Source organism: Malaclemys terrapin, chromosome 5 (assembly GCF_027887155.1).
Source record: "Malaclemys terrapin pileata isolate rMalTer1 chromosome 5, rMalTer1.hap1, whole genome shotgun sequence".
In the NCBI taxonomy this organism is placed as follows: Eukaryota; Metazoa; Chordata; order Testudines; family Emydidae; genus Malaclemys; species Malaclemys terrapin.
Window position 1 is genome coordinate 109,172,626 of NC_071509.1, and position 18,931 is coordinate 109,191,556.

At 43.4% G+C, this 18,931-nt stretch overlaps 1 protein-coding gene across 1 annotated transcript; it reads left to right on the plus strand.

Annotated features, from left to right (window-relative positions):
- Positions 1-3,313: 3,313 nt before the first annotated feature.
- Positions 3,314-18,727, plus strand: LOC128838418 (secretory immunoglobulin A-binding protein EsiB-like). Its single transcript, XM_054030593.1, has 5 exons — positions 3,314-3,497; positions 12,797-12,938; positions 13,114-13,159; positions 16,845-16,931; positions 18,136-18,727. Exons 1-5 carry the CDS (start codon positions 3,375-3,377, stop codon positions 18,230-18,232), a joined length of 495 nt encoding a protein of 164 aa, XP_053886568.1. The 5' UTR covers positions 3,314-3,374; the 3' UTR covers positions 18,233-18,727.
- Positions 18,728-18,931: the final 204 nt, after the last annotated feature.

Sequence of the window (18,931 nt, forward strand, 5' to 3'; positions counted from 1 at the left end):
TGCTCCTTCATGGAAGCAGGGAATGGGTTCCATCATGGCTCATTTGTGGGGATGCAAGGGCGAATGTCAAGAGAATCTCACCCCACCCCTGGAACAATTGGGAGAGAAAATCCAGGAGGGATTTTCCCTTCCATTAATACCTCCTGCTAGTTTTATTGCAGAAGGGGGATGATCCAGTTTCTAGTTACTAGGAGGCTGCTCAAGAGTTGTTTGAATATGTAAGTCTGTTACACCTGCCATTTGTTTCTAGTGTCAATATCCTGAGTTACTTAATACTTGTTTTCCCCTCCACGTAGGTGACATTTACAAAATCAAGAACACAGCTGGACAGAGAAAAGTGGAGAACTGGTACCAACATAAATTACACATCAGATATTAAAACATTAAATATTATGTACACTTAATTTAGCCACCTATAACAAAGGACTACAAACACAAAGGCATGTTCTATATATCAATGAGAATATTTATTTCACTAACATAGGCTAAGCATCAGAATGAATATAAATATTTTGTATGTCTCGACTAGTGGCTGTAATAACATTATTCAGATTTTGTAGGAGATGGGTGTGACGGATTGGATCACAGAAACCCCCTTGGGAGCTGCCACCCGATGTGCAAAGACTACCCCTGCTTCTGTTTTCCCTGCCAGCTCAGGACTCCAGCACCCTGTCTTGCTGAGCCAGACACTCCCGTCTGGCTCCAGACACAGACCCAGGGTCTGAATCACTTGTCCCAAAGCTGCAAGTTTACCTGAAAACAGCTCACAATAGTGTGCTTGTCTTTAGCACTCAGATGCCCAAGTCCCAATGGGGTCTAAACCCAGAGAAATCCGTTTTACCCTGCATAAAGCTTATAAATTGTTCGCCCTCTATAACACTGATAGAGAGATATGCACAGTTGTTTGCTCCCTCAGGTATTAATACATACTCTGAGTAAATTACTAAATAAAAAGAGATTTTATTAAATACAGACAGTAGGATTTAAGTGGTTCCAAGTAGTAACAGACAGAACAAAGTCAGTCACCAAGCAAAATAAAATAAAATGAGCAAATCTATTTCTAATCAAACTAAATACAGATAATCTCACCCTCAGAGATGCTTCAGTAAGTTTTGCTCAGACTGGACACCTTCCAGGCCTGGGCACAATTCTTTCCCCTGGTACAGCTCTTGTTCCAGCTCAGGTGATAGCTAGGGGATTCTTCATGATGGCTCCTCTCTCCCTTTGTTCTCTTCCACCCCTTTATATATCTTTTGCATAAGGCGGGAACCCTTTGTCCCTCTGGGTTTCCACCCCCCCTCACTGGAAAAGCACCAGCTTAAAGATGGAATCCAGTTCAGGTGACATGATCACATGTCACTGCAAGACTTCATTGCCCACTTGCCAACCCACACATATACAGGAAGACTAACAGGTAAACACAGCCATCTGCAGACAATGGTCCTTGTTAATGGGAGTCATCAAGATTCCAAACCATCATTAATGGCCCACACTTTACATAATTACAACAGGCCCTCAGAGTTATATTTCATATTTCTAGTTTTAGTTACAAGAGTGGTACATTTATACAAATGGGATGATCACACTCAGTAGATTATAAGCTTTGTAATGATACCTTACAAGAGACCTTTTGCATGAAGCAAATTCCAGTTACATTATATTCACTTCTTATTATGTTTTTATAAAACCATATAGACTGCACAACGTCACATGTACACTTAATTTAGCCACCTATAACAAAGGACTACAAACACCAAGGCATGTTCTATACATCAATGAGAATATTAATTTCACTAACATAGGCTAAGCATCAGAATGAATATAAATATTTTGTATGTCTCTACAAGTGGCTGTAATAACATTATTCAGATTTTGTAGGAGATGGGATACAATTTTGTTGTTAAATCCTTAAAATAGCGTAATCAGTTTCAAACACTAGTTACTGGTATCACCATCTTTACACACTTTGAGAGGCAAGAACCAATTTTGTCAAAAAGTGTGGGAAAAGCTCCTGAAATGCGTTACTTTAAATGAACAAATGAATTGGCCACTTGGTGGCAGCATAATTTAAGAAATGAAAATTGGTACCTGAAATGTAAAATATGCAACCCTTATTTCTGTAGGAGTTTTAGGCTATGTCTTCAGGCCAAAAAGTGTCTTTTTTCCTTTTACAGTGAGGTAACTAATCCTTGATCGTTATCTCACTGTAAAATCCCAGTGGAGACAAAGTGACTGTAGTTTTCACTGCAAAGTAGCTAGGTGAGGTCAGTATTATAGCCCCTGCCTGTGGTTGGCCTCACCTAGTTTACCTCACACTAAAACTACAGTGCCAATCGATCCCTGAATCGACGCTTCTACTCCACCAGCGGAGGTAGGAGTAAGCGCCGTCGACGGGAGAGCTGCGGAAGTCGATTTGCCGCCGTCCTCACAGCGGGGTAAGTCGGCTCCAATACGTCGCGTAGCTGAATTTGCGTATCTTAAATCGACCCGCCCCCCCCGTAGTGAGGACATAGCCTTAGTTATTCCATAGTAAAACATAACTTCTGTTAGAAATGAAGAGAGAGCCTTACCACTATTGCAAATCCCCAGATGGTGTTAAGAATGTTATGCTTCTGTTTATCCATTATGTAAAAACAGTTAGTTCTTGAAGAATTGGTCATTGATTTTGGCTTCTGGCTTCCAACTCCCTCACTCATTAAAAAATTCTACCCCTTAGCCTGCTATGTTTTCATATGCCCTATAACTGTCTCTGATTTTTCTCATCTGACTACCTGTATGACATATGGATCCTTGGAATAGGGACAGTGTCTTTATATGTTTTTGTATTGCACTCAGCCCAACAGGTTCCTAATCCTGATTAGGGCCTCTAGATCCTATGCAATATAAATATTAAATAATAATGATACTAAACATTTGTATGTGCATGTTGCAATGTCATCCGTTGTGAATCATTTCATATGTCCTTGCACAATAAGTACTGGACAAAACCAAATTGTGATGATGTGTTGTATTTTTTAAGGTTTTCTTTTCTTCATCAAATTTGCCAGATACTAAGACTTACCTGTTCTGATTGACAGGCTTGTACTAGCAGGGAAAATTCTGAGGGAAGCTGGGGACCTTTGGCACTGATATGGTTAAATGCACACTGTTCCGTCTGTTTTTTCTTTGTATCATTGGTGAGAGATATATATCCATTCTCCTTATCACCGTGAGGCAGCTGGATGATCTGTACCATAAATCAGGAGAGAGAACAATAGAGTATAACCAGCAATAGGGGAGAGTTGGGATTGGGTAGGGACTGAGGATAGGAGCAGATCATGCTCAATTAAAGCAAGATTGTTCAAAGCAGGTATGAGAGAGAGACGTGGAGGAACATGAAACCCATGGTACAGCGGAAACAGAAAGGAAGGAGCCAGGCAGGTGGTGCTGAGACGGGGGGGACAAACCTTTCCCAGAGGAGTAAGAAACCAACTCATTCCAAGTGGAGTAAATGGGAGGTGAGTGTGCAGCCCCAGAACGTGGGATGGGTGGTAGGATTGTCATCATCTGGGAATCAAATTATGTACTATATTCCAGTCAGATAAATTCTCAACAGGTTTGAGTCTGTGCAAATGCTGTTGAAATGGCAGTTTACAAAATGCTCCCATTTGTTTCCATTATATTGTACTGTATCTGCATTTGTATCAGCAAACTCTCTTCATTGCAGTTGTGCATGAACAGTAAAATCCCTTATAGTCAGATTTGATATGAGGTCAAATCCTACAATGAGTGGAGCAACCTGAGAGGTGGGAAGTGAGGGCACTGTGGATATCACATGAGGCACTTAGCACCTCCTAGGATCAGGACCTTAAAGAGCTTCTAATGCAATCTGTCAAATTTGAATCCTATCTTTTTTCCTGTACATCCTTTCTCAGCATTATGACATCACAGATACTAGATTGTGACATCCCTGAAGGCATCTATAAAGTGCCTTAGGCCGCTTATGTTTGTGTAAACAGTGTACTGGAGCTGTCAGTGATAGTTAATACAAATAAAGTAGCAAATAAAGCCAGCTAACACACAACAGTCTTTTTTAAGAATTTACTTGCAAAGGCTGTTAATGCACCCTTTGAACTTTGGCTCTGGGTGCAGCTTAGTTGAAATAACCTTATGCTATGACAGAGTTGATGATGCAGAGAGATGGCTGAAGCACTCCTACAATGACTGAAAAAGTTCTGTAGAGGTGGCCAGAAATGATAGAGTTCATGATTCTAAGGAATGGTAGGAGGGAGAACAGCAAAATAAGGACAATGGATTTCAAGAAGGCAGACTTCAGCAAACTCAGAGAGTTGGTAGGTAAGATCCCATGGGAAGTAAGTCTAAGGGGAAAAACAATTGAAGACAGTTGGCAGTTTTTCAAAGAGTCATTATGGAAATATAGGAAGTATGGCAAGAGACCACGCTGGCTTAACCAGGAGACCTTTAATGACCTTTAAAAAAAAAAAAAAAGAGTCCTACAAAAAGTGGAAACTAGGTCAAATTACAAAGGATGAATATAAACAATTAACACAAGGATGTAAGGACAAAATTAGAAAGGCCAATGCACAAAATTAGATCAAATTAGCTCACGACATAAAGGGTAACAAGTACATTAGGAGCAAGAGGAAGACCAAGGACGGAGTAGGCCTGTTACTCAATGGGAGGGAAGGAGAGGAAGAGAGGGAAATAACAGAAAGTGTGAAAATGGCAGTACTTAATAACTTCTTTGTTTTGGTTTTCACCAATAAGGTTGGTGGTGATTGGATGTCTAACATAGTGAATGCTAGTGAAAATGAGGTAGGATCAGAGGCTATAATAGGAAAAGAACAAGTTAAAAATTACTTAGACAAATTAGATGTCTTCAAGTCACCAGGGCCTGATGAAATGCATCCTAGAATACTCAAGGAGCTGACTGATGAGATATCTGAGCCATTAGCAATTATCTTTGAAAAGTCATGGAAGACGGGAGAGATTCCAGAAGACTGGAAAAGGGCAAATATAGTGCCAATCTATAAAAAGGGAAATAAGGACAACCTGGGGAATTACAGACCAGTCAGCTTAACTTCTGGAAAGAGAATTGAGCAAATATTTAAACAATCAGTTTTCATAAATCTGGAAGCTAATAAGATAAGTAACAGTTAGCATGGATTTGTCAAGAACAAATCATGTCAAACCAACCTGATAGCTTTCTTTGACAGGGTAACAAGCCTTGTGGATATGTGGGAAGTGGTAAACATGGTATATCTTGACTTTAGTAAAGCTTTTGATGCTGTCTCGCATGACCTTCTCATAAACAAACGAGGGAAATGCAACCTAGATGGAGCTATTATAAGTTGGGTGCAAAACTGTTTGGAAAACCATTCCCAGAGAGTAGTTATCAGTGGTTCACAGTCATGCTGGAAGGGCATATCAAGTGGGGTCCCACAGGGATCAGTTCTGAGTCCGGTTCTGTTCAATATCTTCATCAATGATTTAGATAATGGCATAGAGAGTACACTTATAAAGTTTGTGGACAATACCAAGCTGGGAGGGGTTGCAAATGCTTTGGAGGATAGGGTTAAAATTCAAAATGATCTGGACAAACTGGAGAAACGGTCTGAAATAAACAGGATGAAATTCAATAAAGGACAAATGCAAAGTACTCCATTTAGAAAGGAACAATCAGTTGCACACATACAAAATGGGAAATCACTGCCTAGGAAGGAGTACTGCGGAAAGGGATCAGGGGGTCATAGTGGACCACAAGCTAAATATGAGTCAACAGTGTAACACTGTTGCCAAAAAAAAAGGCCAACATCATTCTGGGATGTATTGGCAGGAGGGTTGTAAGCAAGACACGAGAAGTAATTCTTCTACTCTACTCCACGCTGATTAGGCTTCAACTGGAGTATTGTGTCCAGGGCTGGCTCCAGGCACCAGCCCGCCAAGCTTGTGCTTGGGGCAGCACCTGGAGGGGGGCGGCGCGGTGCTCCGGCTCCAGCCGCCGGGGAGAGCGGGGCACGGCCGGGGCTCGCCGCCCTCCCCCTGGCGCTCTGGCCGCCGGGGAGAGCGGAGCCGCGGCGGGCTCGCCGCCTTCCCCCCGGCGCTCTGGCCGCCGGGGAGAGCGGAGCCGCAGCGGGCTCGCCGCACTCCCCCCGGCGCTCTGGCTGCCGGGGACAGCGGAGCCCCGGGTGGGCTCGCCACCCTCCCCGCAGCGCTCTGGCCGCCGGGGAGAGCGGAGCCGCGGCGGGCTCACCGCCTTCCCCCAGGCGTTCTGGCCGCCGGGGACAGCAGAGCCCCGGGCGGACTCACCGCCCTCCCCCCGGTGCTCTGGCTGCCGGGGAGAGCGGAGCCCCGACTGGGACTCGCAGCCCTCCCCCCGGCGCTCTGGCCACCGGGGAGAGCGGAGCCCCGGCCGGGGCTCGCCGCCCTCCCCCCGGGGCTCCGGCAGCCCTCCCCTGCCGCACTGGGGTCGGGGGGGGGTGTGTGCGGCCGGAGGCTTTTTTGCCTGCAGCGGCAAAAAAGCCAGAGCTGGCCCTGATTGTGTCCTGTTCTGGGTGCTATATTTCAAGAAAGATGTGGACAAAGTAGAGAAAGTCCAGAGAAGAGCAACAAACATGATTAAAGGTCTAGAAAACATGACCTATGAGTAAAGATTGAAAAAAATGGGTTTGTTTAGTCTGGAAAAGAGAAGACAGAGAGGACATGATAACAGTTTCCAAGTACATAAAAGGTTGTTACAAGAAGGAGGGATAAGAATTGTTCTTGTTAACCTCTGGGGATAGGACAAGAAGCAATGGGCTTAAATTGCAGCAAGGGAGGTTTAGGTTTGACACTAGGAAAAACTTCCTAACTGTCAGGGTGGTTAAGCACTGGAATAAATTGGCTAGGGAGGTTGTGGAATCTCCATCATTGGAGATTTTTAAGAGCAGGTTAGACAAACACCTGTCAGGGATGGCCTAGATAATACTTAGTCCTACCATGAGTGCAGGGACTGGACTACATGACCTCTCGAGGTCCCTTCCAGTCCTATGTTTCTATGATTGTGGTTCTTTCTGTTTCAGTGCTGAACAAATTAGTTGGTTCTGAGTTTCCTCTTAATTTAATAGTTATGTTTTGGTAAAAAAAGATTGTTTAGTTGCATGTGACACACCTGTAGCCAGTTTCTGCTCACAGGCTGCATGGATCTGAATCAGGAGTAAACTCTCAATGGAGTTACTGTGAATTTAGAGTGGTGTAAAGAAGAGCAGAATCTGGTACCTAGACACATCTGGAAATAAATGTAAATAAAATAAAAATACCAGAGAAAAAATACAGGGAAATGAGCAACAGATTGTTCAGCAGAAAGACTAGGAAGTATTTTGGAGCCACTGATCCTTGTTCCTCTTGTATTTAGGAGTGTACAAATAGGCCTTTCACATTTCTTGACTCTGGGACCAATTTAATTGTAGTCCCTTGCATTCTCCCATGGGAAGTTCTTAGTATCAGTTGCAACCGGCATTAATTGAGTTTTTATTTTCTTCACCTCTTTCATCTTAGTGTTATCTGAGTCCCAAAATCTGAATGCACAACATTGGAATATGCTTCACAAATACATGCTTCACCAGGGCCAAGGGTTTGTGCCAGTTGTGGGTATTATCAGCCGAGTCTGAGGGGAGATCAGGGGATCTCATCCCACTCCCTTGTTACTGTTAAAAGCAAGGTTCCATTTTATAACTGCTCCTCCTCAGTGCCAACTGCTTCTTGGGACATGAATCTCCCCTGTTAGTGGTTATCTTTAACAACTGTGTGCAGCACAATGAACTATCATGGCTTTGTTTAAAAGATTGAATTGGCCCTTTCTAAGGTGAGACAGCCTGCTAGATGTTTGAATTCTCTGTAAAATATAGAGCTTTCTTCCTGTTTGCTTTATATGAATTAGCAGGAGCCACCTGCAAACCTGCTGATAAGCTGGCTCATTGGTGACCCACACAAAAGGTGTGATGAAAAGGTCTGAGCTAGCCTGTCATTTCCCATCTGCAAAAGAACAAAAAAACAGCTACCCATCTACTTCAACATAGAGAAATCTATCTATCCATGCCTGTGGAGTACAAATAAGCAGCGTCATTGGAAAGTGGTGAAAAACTTGGTGATGTCTCCCAATATCTCACTCTTATGCTGTCAGATGAGTTGCACACATCTGGATTTGGAGTTTTGCAGGACCACTCAACTGAGGTCACTTGTGGGACATTCCTTCAGACTTTCTTCTTGAGTCCCTCCCAAGTGTCTTATGCAAGTAAGCTTACAAGCTTGCTTTACCATCAATTGCTGGCCTTATCTGAGCATTTGCTATGGTGATTATTTGTGTGTAAGTTGCTGTGTTCCTCCAGAGTTTGAAGGAGGAGGTTTTCAAGTGACTGTTTCCTCCTACAAGTCTCAAGATGCATTCTTTATTATGTAATGAATGCAAGAAAAGTCTGTAATAGTAAAACATTAATTATTGCCCCCTTCTTTCAGTGACTTTTCTGGAGCACAGACCTAAAATCATCAAAGAAGACTTGATTTTAGAAAGAATGATTACTTGCCCTCAGGCCTGCAATCTGCAGAATGATTTTATTCTTCATGATCTTTCCCAAGGAGTGGTCCATCATCTCTTCCCCTTGGGAAGAAGTTCAGCAATAAACAGGATCAATCTAGGATGTCATCTTAAAAAAATTGCCATGGTATCACCACAGACTTACCCATGCATTATTTGTGCCACTGCAATCAGCTGGAATGTCTAGGTATGTTACAAGGTTCTTGGAGAATTTTTCTCTGAAGCATTGGTCACTGCCTGAAGAGGATACCACACTAGTTGGACTGGTGGTCTAATCCAGGGCAGCAAATCCTATGTTCCTAAATTTGTCAGCCAGATATCTGAATACCGGGAGATGTTTGCTCCATTATCACTTGCCTGTGGCTAATTTAATTCTCAGCTTTGATATGATCCAGGTAGAGATGGACCTGAATCAGGAGTCACATTTTGGGAGATGCTGATACTGAGCATCAGCTGGCTTTAATAAGAACTATGGCTGCTCAGCATCTAGGATTTAACCCAAGAACTCTGGGTCCAAAGCTTCCTCACCATGAATCTTTCAGGACAGTTAAGATGCAGATCATGATCTGAATGTCACAGGATAGATCTGTGTCTACAATGGGCTAAATCTGAACAATGAGTCCAAGTGCTCTTGAATTTTGAGGAGGTTTGGATTTAGACCTAATCTTTGCAATGCTGTAAAGTGCCACTGCAACCTGGTCTCTTGCCTAGTGAATATGGCACAGATGATCCTGGTTGCTTCTCCCATTCTCTTTCTATCCAATCTCTATCTTTTAAATTTTCCTTTCACTGTTGGATCGAAACACAATTCTAAGTACTAGTTAAGAGGTTTCTTCTGTAAGTTAAAGAAGGGGCTGTCAATCTTCCCTACCAGTGTCTCCAAAACTGGATGCAATGACTAGCTGAGATCCCAATCCAATAATCCCTTGCATCGACATCCCACAATCCTTTGAGAATAATACATTACAAACACCAATGTATTTTATAGCAAATACTTAGTAACATATCATTTGTAAAATACAAACAAGAAAAAAATAATTATTTTAGGAATCCTGTGGATAGGCCCCTAGACTAAGAGACAGGATATCTAAATTCTATTCCTGGCTGTGCTGCATGACTTTGGCCAAGTTACTTCATCTCTCCAGGGCTCTGTTTCCCCATGTGTAAAATGGGATAATGATTACCCTCTTTGCAAAGTGCTTTGTCTTGTGGATGAAAAATGCCATGTAGAGAGCTAAGCGTTAATTACAGTGAAGCACTGATCTTATATGACTTTATCTTCAATTCATCGCTAATTCTGTTGGTAGTCAAAAGTATCAATATTGCAGAAATTGAAATATTCTTCTTTTGAAAATATTCATATAAAAGAACAAAGTTATGCACAAGGTGTCTGTGATGCATGGCCAGAAATGGTTAAACATCCTGCAGGATGAATGATTCAAATTCAGCCCTCTAAGACGTGAGGAGTTGTTGTTTGTGTTTTTGCGTATTTACATGCATAGGGGTAATGGTCAACAATTTAATCAACAGTCCCTATCTATGCTGTATTCTGATAATTCAGAGATCCAGAGAACATCATAGCATTTAGATGAATTGTAAACACAGGGTTTCTCTGTATTCATTTCTCTTTGAAATGTATAGAAAATCATCTGTGAATGGTGGAGGAACAAGCCAATTGCCTTATGTTAATTCGTATAGCTAAGTACCAATGATGGACCTCCTTCAAAGTCAACCTAATTCCCTTTAGTTCCCCAAGGGACTCCAGCTTGTCAAAGAAGACATGAAATTGTATAAAAGATCCTTGGGTCCTGATCCTGTTCATCTTAGATCTGCTTAAGCTTCACCAGAGGAAGTTTGAGTCGCAAGATGAGATTCCAGTTATACTGGTATGCACTGAATACGATATTGGACATTGGACTATAACCTATTAACTAAATTCTAAAAACTCTTTGCAACTACAAAGCTCACCATCTCTGCTATGTATCTGAACCTCAAGAATTGATCTCATGTCTGTATGTATATTGATCTTTTAATCATACTCTCTCTCTTTTCTTTTTTAATACATTTTAATACATTTTAGTTTAGATAATAAGAATTGGCTGTAGCGTGGAATATTCATTAACCTGAGAGGTACTGTGTTTGATCCTTTGGAATTGGTAGAACCCTTTCTTTTATATGATGAAATAAGATTTTCAGAAATCTTCATCATATTTGACTTGGGTACCTGGATGGAGGTCTGAGGCTGGGTACTTTAAGGGACCAGTGTTATTTACTTCCGAAAAACCAGTGTGGTAATTAAGAAGCTATTTTATGCTGGCTTGGTAATTCTATGTATTGAATTATCTACCAGCTTTGGGGTTTGTCTGCCCCATTCTTTGCAGTTCACCCTAATTGAGTGACCACAGCTGGCCCCCATAGAGAGCCCGGTCACAGTGTCAACTACGGCTCAGCTACAAACATTGTTTGTATCAACCTAGTGCAAACATATTTAGCAATTTGTTAAATATTTGCAGCTATCACTCTTCTAAAAGAAAGAGGTCTTCTGCATGGTACAATTCATGACAGTGATTAGCACCTATGTCATCACATACCATTGAAAGCATGCTAAAAATCAACAGAGCTCAGGTTTCAGAGTAGCAGCCGTGTTAGTCTGTATCCACAAAAAGAACAGGAGTACTTGTGGCACCTTAGAGACTAACAAATTTATTAGAGCATAAGCTTTCGTGGACTACAGCCCACTTCTTCGGATGCATATAGAATGGAACATATATTGAGGAGATATATATACACACATACAGAGAGCATGAACAGGTGGGAGTTGTCTTACCAACTCTGAGAGGCCAATTAAGTAAGAGAAAACGCTGTTAATTAAATTTACAGCCCTGGCTGCTTTATCATGTCTAAGTGGTGACTGTGTAGGGCAAATGCCTCTCAATGGATATGTACTGTGCCCCATACCTCTTTGGGGCCACAGTCTGCTTACAAACCCCATTCCTCTTTTTTTTTTTTGGCCATGGTTCTTGCACTATCAGTGTAAACTTGAGTTTTCAATCTGTAAATCCCTATTATCACAAACTACTGGTGAGCCTGTTTTTGAAGCTTTTTATTTGGCACTGAAAAATAACAGGCCTGATTCTGATTTTATATATGTTTTACACTGGTGTAACTCCACTAGTATAAGCGAAGTTACTCCTGATTTACAGGAGTGTAGCTGAAAAGAGACTCGACCCATTTTTACTCCACTGCCAAATTAAAGAGTTTCGAAAGTTTGCCCACTGTTGTATGTGAAACTATAAATCCTTTCATCACAAAGTTTATAAAGAGAGCTGTCAGACCCATACAGAGTAACTACAGTTACCTGTGAAGCAGATGACATGGATGTGAACCCATCCACCTGGAGAGAAATACTCAGTCTCACAAACCTTCTTAACAAATTGCTCATCCCGATCTGCTGCCAGCTAATGAATTCATCTCACAAAAGAACCATTAGACAAAATGGAATTATTTTAATTTGCTACAGCAGAGCCAAAAGTTACTTGTCTATACATAGGGTTGCCAACTCTGACTGAAGCTATTCTGGGAGATTCCTTGCCCCCCCCCCCCCCCCCCAACATGATGTAATGTCATTTTCTTAAAATATCCGATTAAAATCTCCCAGATTGTTTTCAATAGTCACCCGGAGATCTATGCAGATTCCTGGAGACTCCAGGCCAATTCTGGAGGGTTGGCAATGCTATCTATACATCATGGCAAAGCGCACTAGAGAGGTGTGATTTCTAAAGTGCACCTGTATGTTGTCCAGTAACTGGCATGCGCTAAACATTCTTTAGTGCACAAAGCACTATGTTAACATTCACTAGGGCACTTCTAGTGCCCACCATCGGCGTCTACCTGGGTCACTTAGTGGGCAATGCTTTGGTGCACTTTAGAAATCACACCCCTCTAGTGCACATTGCCACACTGTATAGACAAGGTAGGGGCCTGGTCCAATATCTCTTGTAGTCTATGGAGTCATTCTATAGGCTCTAATGGATGTTGGATCAGGTTCTGTATCCATTGCACAAGGCTAAATTACATTTTTGGCTATTGCGAGAAGTTTCCCTAGCTTTGCTATTTGGAAAGCAGCACACTAAGATGCTTTCAGTGCTTTCACTGAAATATTAGCTGTATTTGGTCCCGTTTTAATGTCTCCCTCTATCATGACTCTTTCCTTATCCTTTACAGTTGCTGGCTATGATTGTCCCCGTCCTCCTTCTGCTTTACATCTTGCTGTGCTATGAGAACTTCCATTTCCACGTGGCTCATATGTATGCTCACCTGGGGTACCCCAATGCCCAACACATTGTGGGGCAGAGATATCTGCAAGGTAACATTTCTCCAAGTCAGAGGGTAACTCGGCTTCAGAATATATGTGTGTGCAAATAGAGAACTTGTGAACATGTTACACAATACGTTACCTTGTGGGTAATTTTGGCCCCCATATTGTACATTTTAACTGAAATTCTCTTCATTTCTTTGCCGTGTCTTTGTCTCACATCCAGGAACTGGTGTGGAAAAGAATGAGGAGATGGCCATGCATTGGTTCAGGTGAGGTGGAGTAAAAGATTACTGAAGTGGCAACCTTCCACAGTGGTCCCCAGGGTAAAGGTCCCCAGGTGTCTTTAGAAGATTTCCTGCAGGAGTGGATTAGGGAAGAAAAGCAAACTTTTTTTCTGGTACTGTAATTTGCTTCCAAATTGCTCTAATATGAGAGATCAATATGGTCTAACTTGGACACTGACTCCCTCTGTGGCTTTGGGCAAGATGCTTCACCTCTCTGTCTGATTTTTCCCCATCGGTTATTTCTATTTTTAAAAAACATAGCAGGTGCTCAAATACTAAGGTGAGGGGGCCACACAAGTACCTACAAAGAGAGATTCTAGAGGCCTCTGGGTGCTGCTCCTGCTGTGATGGACACAGGGCCGGCTCTAGGATTTTTGCCGCCCAAAGCAAAAACAATTTTGGCCGCCCCCCGCCCCGTTCTTTAATTACCCCAACCCCGGCCCTGCCTCAACTCCGCCCCTTCCCCAAATCCCCAGCCCTGCCTCCTCCCCACAGGCTCTCAAGCCTAGGAGGGAGGGAGGGGGAGAAGCGGCGCCCGCGCCACGGCCACTCGGAGTCTCCCCCTCCCTCCCAGGTTTGAGAGCCTGGGAGGGAGGGGGAGACCCCGAGCCGCCGCGGCGCGCAAATCAGCTGTTTCGTGCGCCCTGACAGCAGCAGCGGAGGTAAGCTAGGGTGGCCGGGGCACATTTTTAGGGGTGGCATTCTGGCGCCGGCCATGCCGCCCCTAAAAATGTGCTGCCCCAAGCACCAGCTTGTTTTGCTGGTGCCTAGAGCCGGCCCTGGATGGACAAGAACAAAGCCTTCTGACGACACTAGAACAGCAGGCAGGCAGTGGAGGAAAAAAAATGTACAGGCTAAGGTGCATTTAGGGACATCAGCAGCATATGATTTTTTTTTCTCCACTGTTAATTTATTGCTCATGAAAGCTTTCTGCTGTGAGAGTGAGGTAACTGTCCCTCTACAAAAGATGTTTATGCCATGATCAGACAGTATTAAAATGGTTCAGAGGAGATTTTGATTAAAGCCATCTCAAACACAGGTTTTTAAACATTTTACTTTTAGCTCAGTTGTTCTGCTAGCACAGATAGGGCCATGGGAATTGTAGAATGGATGGAAGAGTAGCTCAGTTAATGGAAAGTGAAACAGTAACTTTGGGAGACAGTTTTCAGACCACAGACTGCAGTACAGTAACTCCTCGCTTAACCTTGTAGTTATGTTCCTGAAAAATGTGACTTTAAGCGAAATGATGCTATGCTAATCCAATTTCCCCATAAGAATTAATGTAAATAGTGGGGGGTTAGGGTCCAGGGAAACTCTTTTAACCAGACAAAAAACTATTATATATATATACACATACTCACACACACTGTATAAGTTTTAAACAAACAATTTAATACTGTTCACAGCAATGATGATTGTGAAGCTTGGTTGAGGTGGTAAAGTCAGAGGGTGGAAGAGGGTGGGATATTTCCCCGGGAATGCCTTGCTGCTAAATGATGAACTAGCACTCGGCTGAGCCCTCAAGGGTTAACCCATTGTTGTTAATGTAGCGTCACACTCTACAAGGCAGCACGAATGGAAGGAGGGGAGACAGCATGGCAGACAGAGACAGGAGAGAGATGTGCATTGCCCCTTTAAGTACGCTGACCGCACTCTAAGTACGCTGCCTTTTTAAGTATATCAGGAAGTTGAGACAGCAACTGTGGACAGCAAACTCCCTCCATCCTGAGTTCTGTCCTGTCCCAACCCTGCTCTATATGGAGAAGGGGTAAGCAGGGGGCTGTGGCAGGAGCAGGGGCTAACAGCAGGCTAACATTAGCCCCCCTTCCTTCCCCCCCCCCACAGCAAGCAGGAGGTTCCCACGAGCAGCTCCAAGGCAGAGGGCAGGAGCAGCATATGGCAGTGGGGGGAGGGACAGCTGAACTGCTGGCAATTGATAGCCTGCTGGGCGGCTGCCACACAGGGAACTTAGGAAGCGGGGAGCTGGTGGTGGGCTGCCGGTCCACCCTGGTTCCAAGCCCCCACCAGCTAGATCCAATGGGCTGCTCTTCCTGCAAGCAGTGGACAAAGCAGGTGGCTGCCAAACAACGTTATAAGGGAGCATAGCACAACTTTAAATGTGCATGTTCCCTAATTGATCAGCAACGTAACAACATTAACTGGGATGACTTTAAGTAAGGAGTTACTGTATCTGCTTGTTGAATCTTCAGATTGGATCAGACTTTATATATACCTACAGGGCCGGCTCTAGGCACCAGCAAAACAAGCTGGTGCTTGGGGTGGTACATTTTTAGGGGCGGCATGGCCAGCGCCAGAATGCCGCCCCTAAAAATGTGCCCTGGCCGCCCTAGCTCACCTCTGCTGCTGCTGCCACAGCACGCAAAACAGCTGATTCGCGCGCCGCTACTCGCCCTCCCTCCCAGGCTCTCAAACCTGGGAGGGAGGGGGAGCAGCGGCGCGCGTATCAGCTGTTTCGCGTGCCGCGGCAGCTCGGGGTCTCCCCCTCCCTCCCAGACTTGAGAGCCTGGGAGAGAGGGGGAGAAGCGGTGCCCGCGCCGCGGCCACTCGGAGTCTCCCCCTCCCTCCCAAGCTCTCAAACCTGGGAAGGAGGGGAGACTCCGAGTGGCCGCGGCGCGGTGCCGCTTCTCCCCCTCCCTCCCTCCTTCCTAGGCTTGAGAACCTGGGGGGAGGAGGCAGGGCTGGGGATTTGGGGAAGGGGCAGAGTTGAGGCGGGGCCAGGGGTGGGGTAATTAAATAAGGGGGGGGGGGGGCGGCCAAAATTGTTTTTGCTTTGGGCGGCAAAAATCCTAGAGCCGGCCCTGTATACCTAAGTCCATTGTAGCACGACCATCAGTGGTCTTTGAATCAGATCCATAGTTCCCTACCTACTTCTGAAGATGTTTATGTAGGCAGCAAACCTGTAGTGAACAGATACACACACACACACAGGAATTATAAGTAGTCTGTGGTGTGTCTGCACTTCCAGGAGCAATTTCATGTATTTTCATTAGAGTAACACCAGAACTAATCCAAAAAAAGTAAATAGTGGGTACCATCAAAATATCAACATATACCCTGCTGCAGCAGCTGCCTTTACTATGGCATTTGAAGCATTAACTCTATGCTTAAGACCGAATTCTGCCCTCAAAGCTATATGTACTACTCCCTTTGAAGTTAACAGGAGTGGAGCACACAGCTGAAGGAAGAATTTGGTCCTTAGTGTGGAACTTGCCACAGCAAGTGAAACTACAGCTGGTGGTAAATGTTAATTTTTACCACTGTAACTTCACCAATGAACTGAGACACCAAATTTTGATTCCTGCCACAAACACTCACTCACTTTTGGACACAGAAGAAGGTGAAAACAGATTGTCAGCTGCAGTGCTTTCTTTAAGGGGTGAAAAATACTATTTCAAACAACAGAGGGCCTAATCTGGGAAAGCACTTAAATGTGTGCATAAGGTCATCCCTAACGAGCAAAAACACAAGCTTAAGTGCTTTCCTGAATTGGGGTCTCACACTTTAAATACAAACCCCACTTAAGAATGTAAATTCACTCATACCTTCTCATTGTTTGCTCTTTTCCTGGGTTAGTTCATTCACATGGAGGATCCTCTTAGGGTTTCCTTCTTTTCCCTTTCCTTTTACATTCCTTTTTCTTGTCTTTCAGGGAAGCTGCAGAGCAGGGCCACCCCCACTCCTCCTTTAACCTGGCTGTGGGAAAGCTGAAAAACATGACCATGTCACTTGACAAAGGGTAACATTTTCCTTTTGCTGAATCCTAGTTCCTTCCTCAGATGATGTCCCAATATCACTATCAATAGGAGAGTCTACACTAGCATTTTTGTTGAAACTACCCACCATTGCACTGCAGCGCCTCCAGTAATAGAAAAGTTGGAAGAGTTAGTGAAGACCTGCTACTTTTTTAAAACCAGGATTAGATGATATGGCAGTTAAAATGCCCGTAGCCTGTCTACATTAATACTGCTGCCAGTAGAACTGGCACCGGTACTATAGTGAGGAAAAGTTAAGAAAAATACTAGGGTAGACAAGGCCAATGAGGGGGAAAAATAATGAAAGTCAAATTTTCAGATAGACAGAATTGTCCTTCTAGTGTCAAAGCACTCTCTTTGGGCCTGATCCAAAAGCCACTGAAAGTCAATAGAAAGACTCTCATTGACATGAACTAGTTTTGGATGAAGCCCTTTGAGAAAATGTCCTGCTTTTCTCTCTCTCTCTCTCTCTCTCTCTCTCTCTGTGAAGTGTTGTTTTCTTTATGTTGTGCTTGGGAGTACTTAAGCTGCATGAAATGTTCAGAATGAAATCAGTAACCCAGAGAAAACTTGCCTGGCATGGTGTTTTGTATATTCACTGTGTATGAACATGAATCCAGTTTTGATTGACTCTAGATTAACTGAAGGTTTCAGATCTAAGTCAACTAATGAGTTTCACAGCAGATTTGACTGAATTTTTGTTTCTTGTTTTTGGTTCATTCAAACCTGAAACTCAAAATAAAGGTTGGGGAGTGCAAAATCAAATGACCTGAAACTGGAAAAAAAATTGATTTGAACAAAGCCATATGATCTGAAACTACTATGTGTCATATATCTCTTCCCCGTGTTTCTCTTTCAACAACACTGCATTGGATTAGGTGGAGTTATGTACTCAGTTGTATGAAAAGTGTATTTAGAGTGATCAGTAATACAAATTCGGCCCAGCTATAACTCCACTGAGTTAGAAAGCACAACAAAGCATAGCCCCAAAGACCTTGGGAGAAGTAGGGAGGAAATTAGGGCATTGTGATGTTGAGAATTAACTCTTAGGAAGTTCTTCGGTGTTACAGTGATGGGTGCTGTTATAAAAGCCTGAATATAGAGAAAGACAGCGGAGCTAATTCATTCCTATCTGTGTACTTTTGTTCCTAAAATTTTTTCTCTTCATAATGATTATGTATTCTTTAGGGAAGTGGAAAATCTCCTCAGTGTGGCTGCAGGTCATGGGCTCCAAGAAGCTCAGGAACTTTTAGACATCATCATCAGGAACAGAAATCTTCCTTGATGGACCCCAAAAGAGATGGCAGCACTCTCACCTTTCTACTCTTTTTATTTGGCTACTGTAGCACATCTTTTCTTCTTTGTCTTTGATCAATTTCTGGTCATTTACTTTTAGAAACCTTAGATGAGACACTGCATTTGTCTTGCACTGGATCACTGTACTTAGAATGAATGGCATTTTGTATTGTATGATGCAGGAAGAAATACCATTATATTCAGCCATCTTGATTTAACATGACAGAACTTTGTCTTGAATCCAACTTGATCACCACTCAGCACAAATTTGCTCATACCTCAGTCTTACAACAAGCTGCTATTCAATTTTATCATAGTACAAAGAGTGCTCTGGGGATGGGGAAAGGTAATAGAAGTGATCAGCATATAAATAGCTTTCCTTTTGTTTGTAGCTCACTACATTTGTACAGTGCTAGTGTCATTCGCTTGCAAGTAGCTAGGAGCAGCTTACATGCCATGTGCGTGAACAGCCCAGGAGTGCGGGTTCTCACAGCAGAGCAGGGTAAGGCTGGCTCCCAGAGTCAAAGATTGGAGAGGCCTAGCAGATCACTGGTCCAGATAACACCAGAAGGAAATGTTACACCTCCATGTTTCTTGTCTCAAACATTTATACCATCCTCAGGCCTAGTTCTGGGCCCAAGTAAAATGTTTTGCCTGTAAAAATAAGGAAGTTGAAGGTATGTGTACT

Bases quoted from the DNA above. Each gene is read 5' to 3' on its own strand.
- LOC128838418 (XM_054030593.1), top strand. From the start codon at position 3,375: ATGAAACCCATGGTACAGCGGAAACAGAAAGGAAGGAGCCAGGCAGGT. The intron at 12,939-13,113 runs GTAACATTTCTC...TCTCACATCCAG, and splicing joins GGGGCAGAGATATCTGCAAG to GAACTGGTGTGGAAAAGAAT. The intron at 13,160-16,844 runs GTGAGGTGGAGT...CTTGTCTTTCAG, and splicing joins ATGGCCATGCATTGGTTCAG to GGAAGCTGCAGAGCAGGGCC.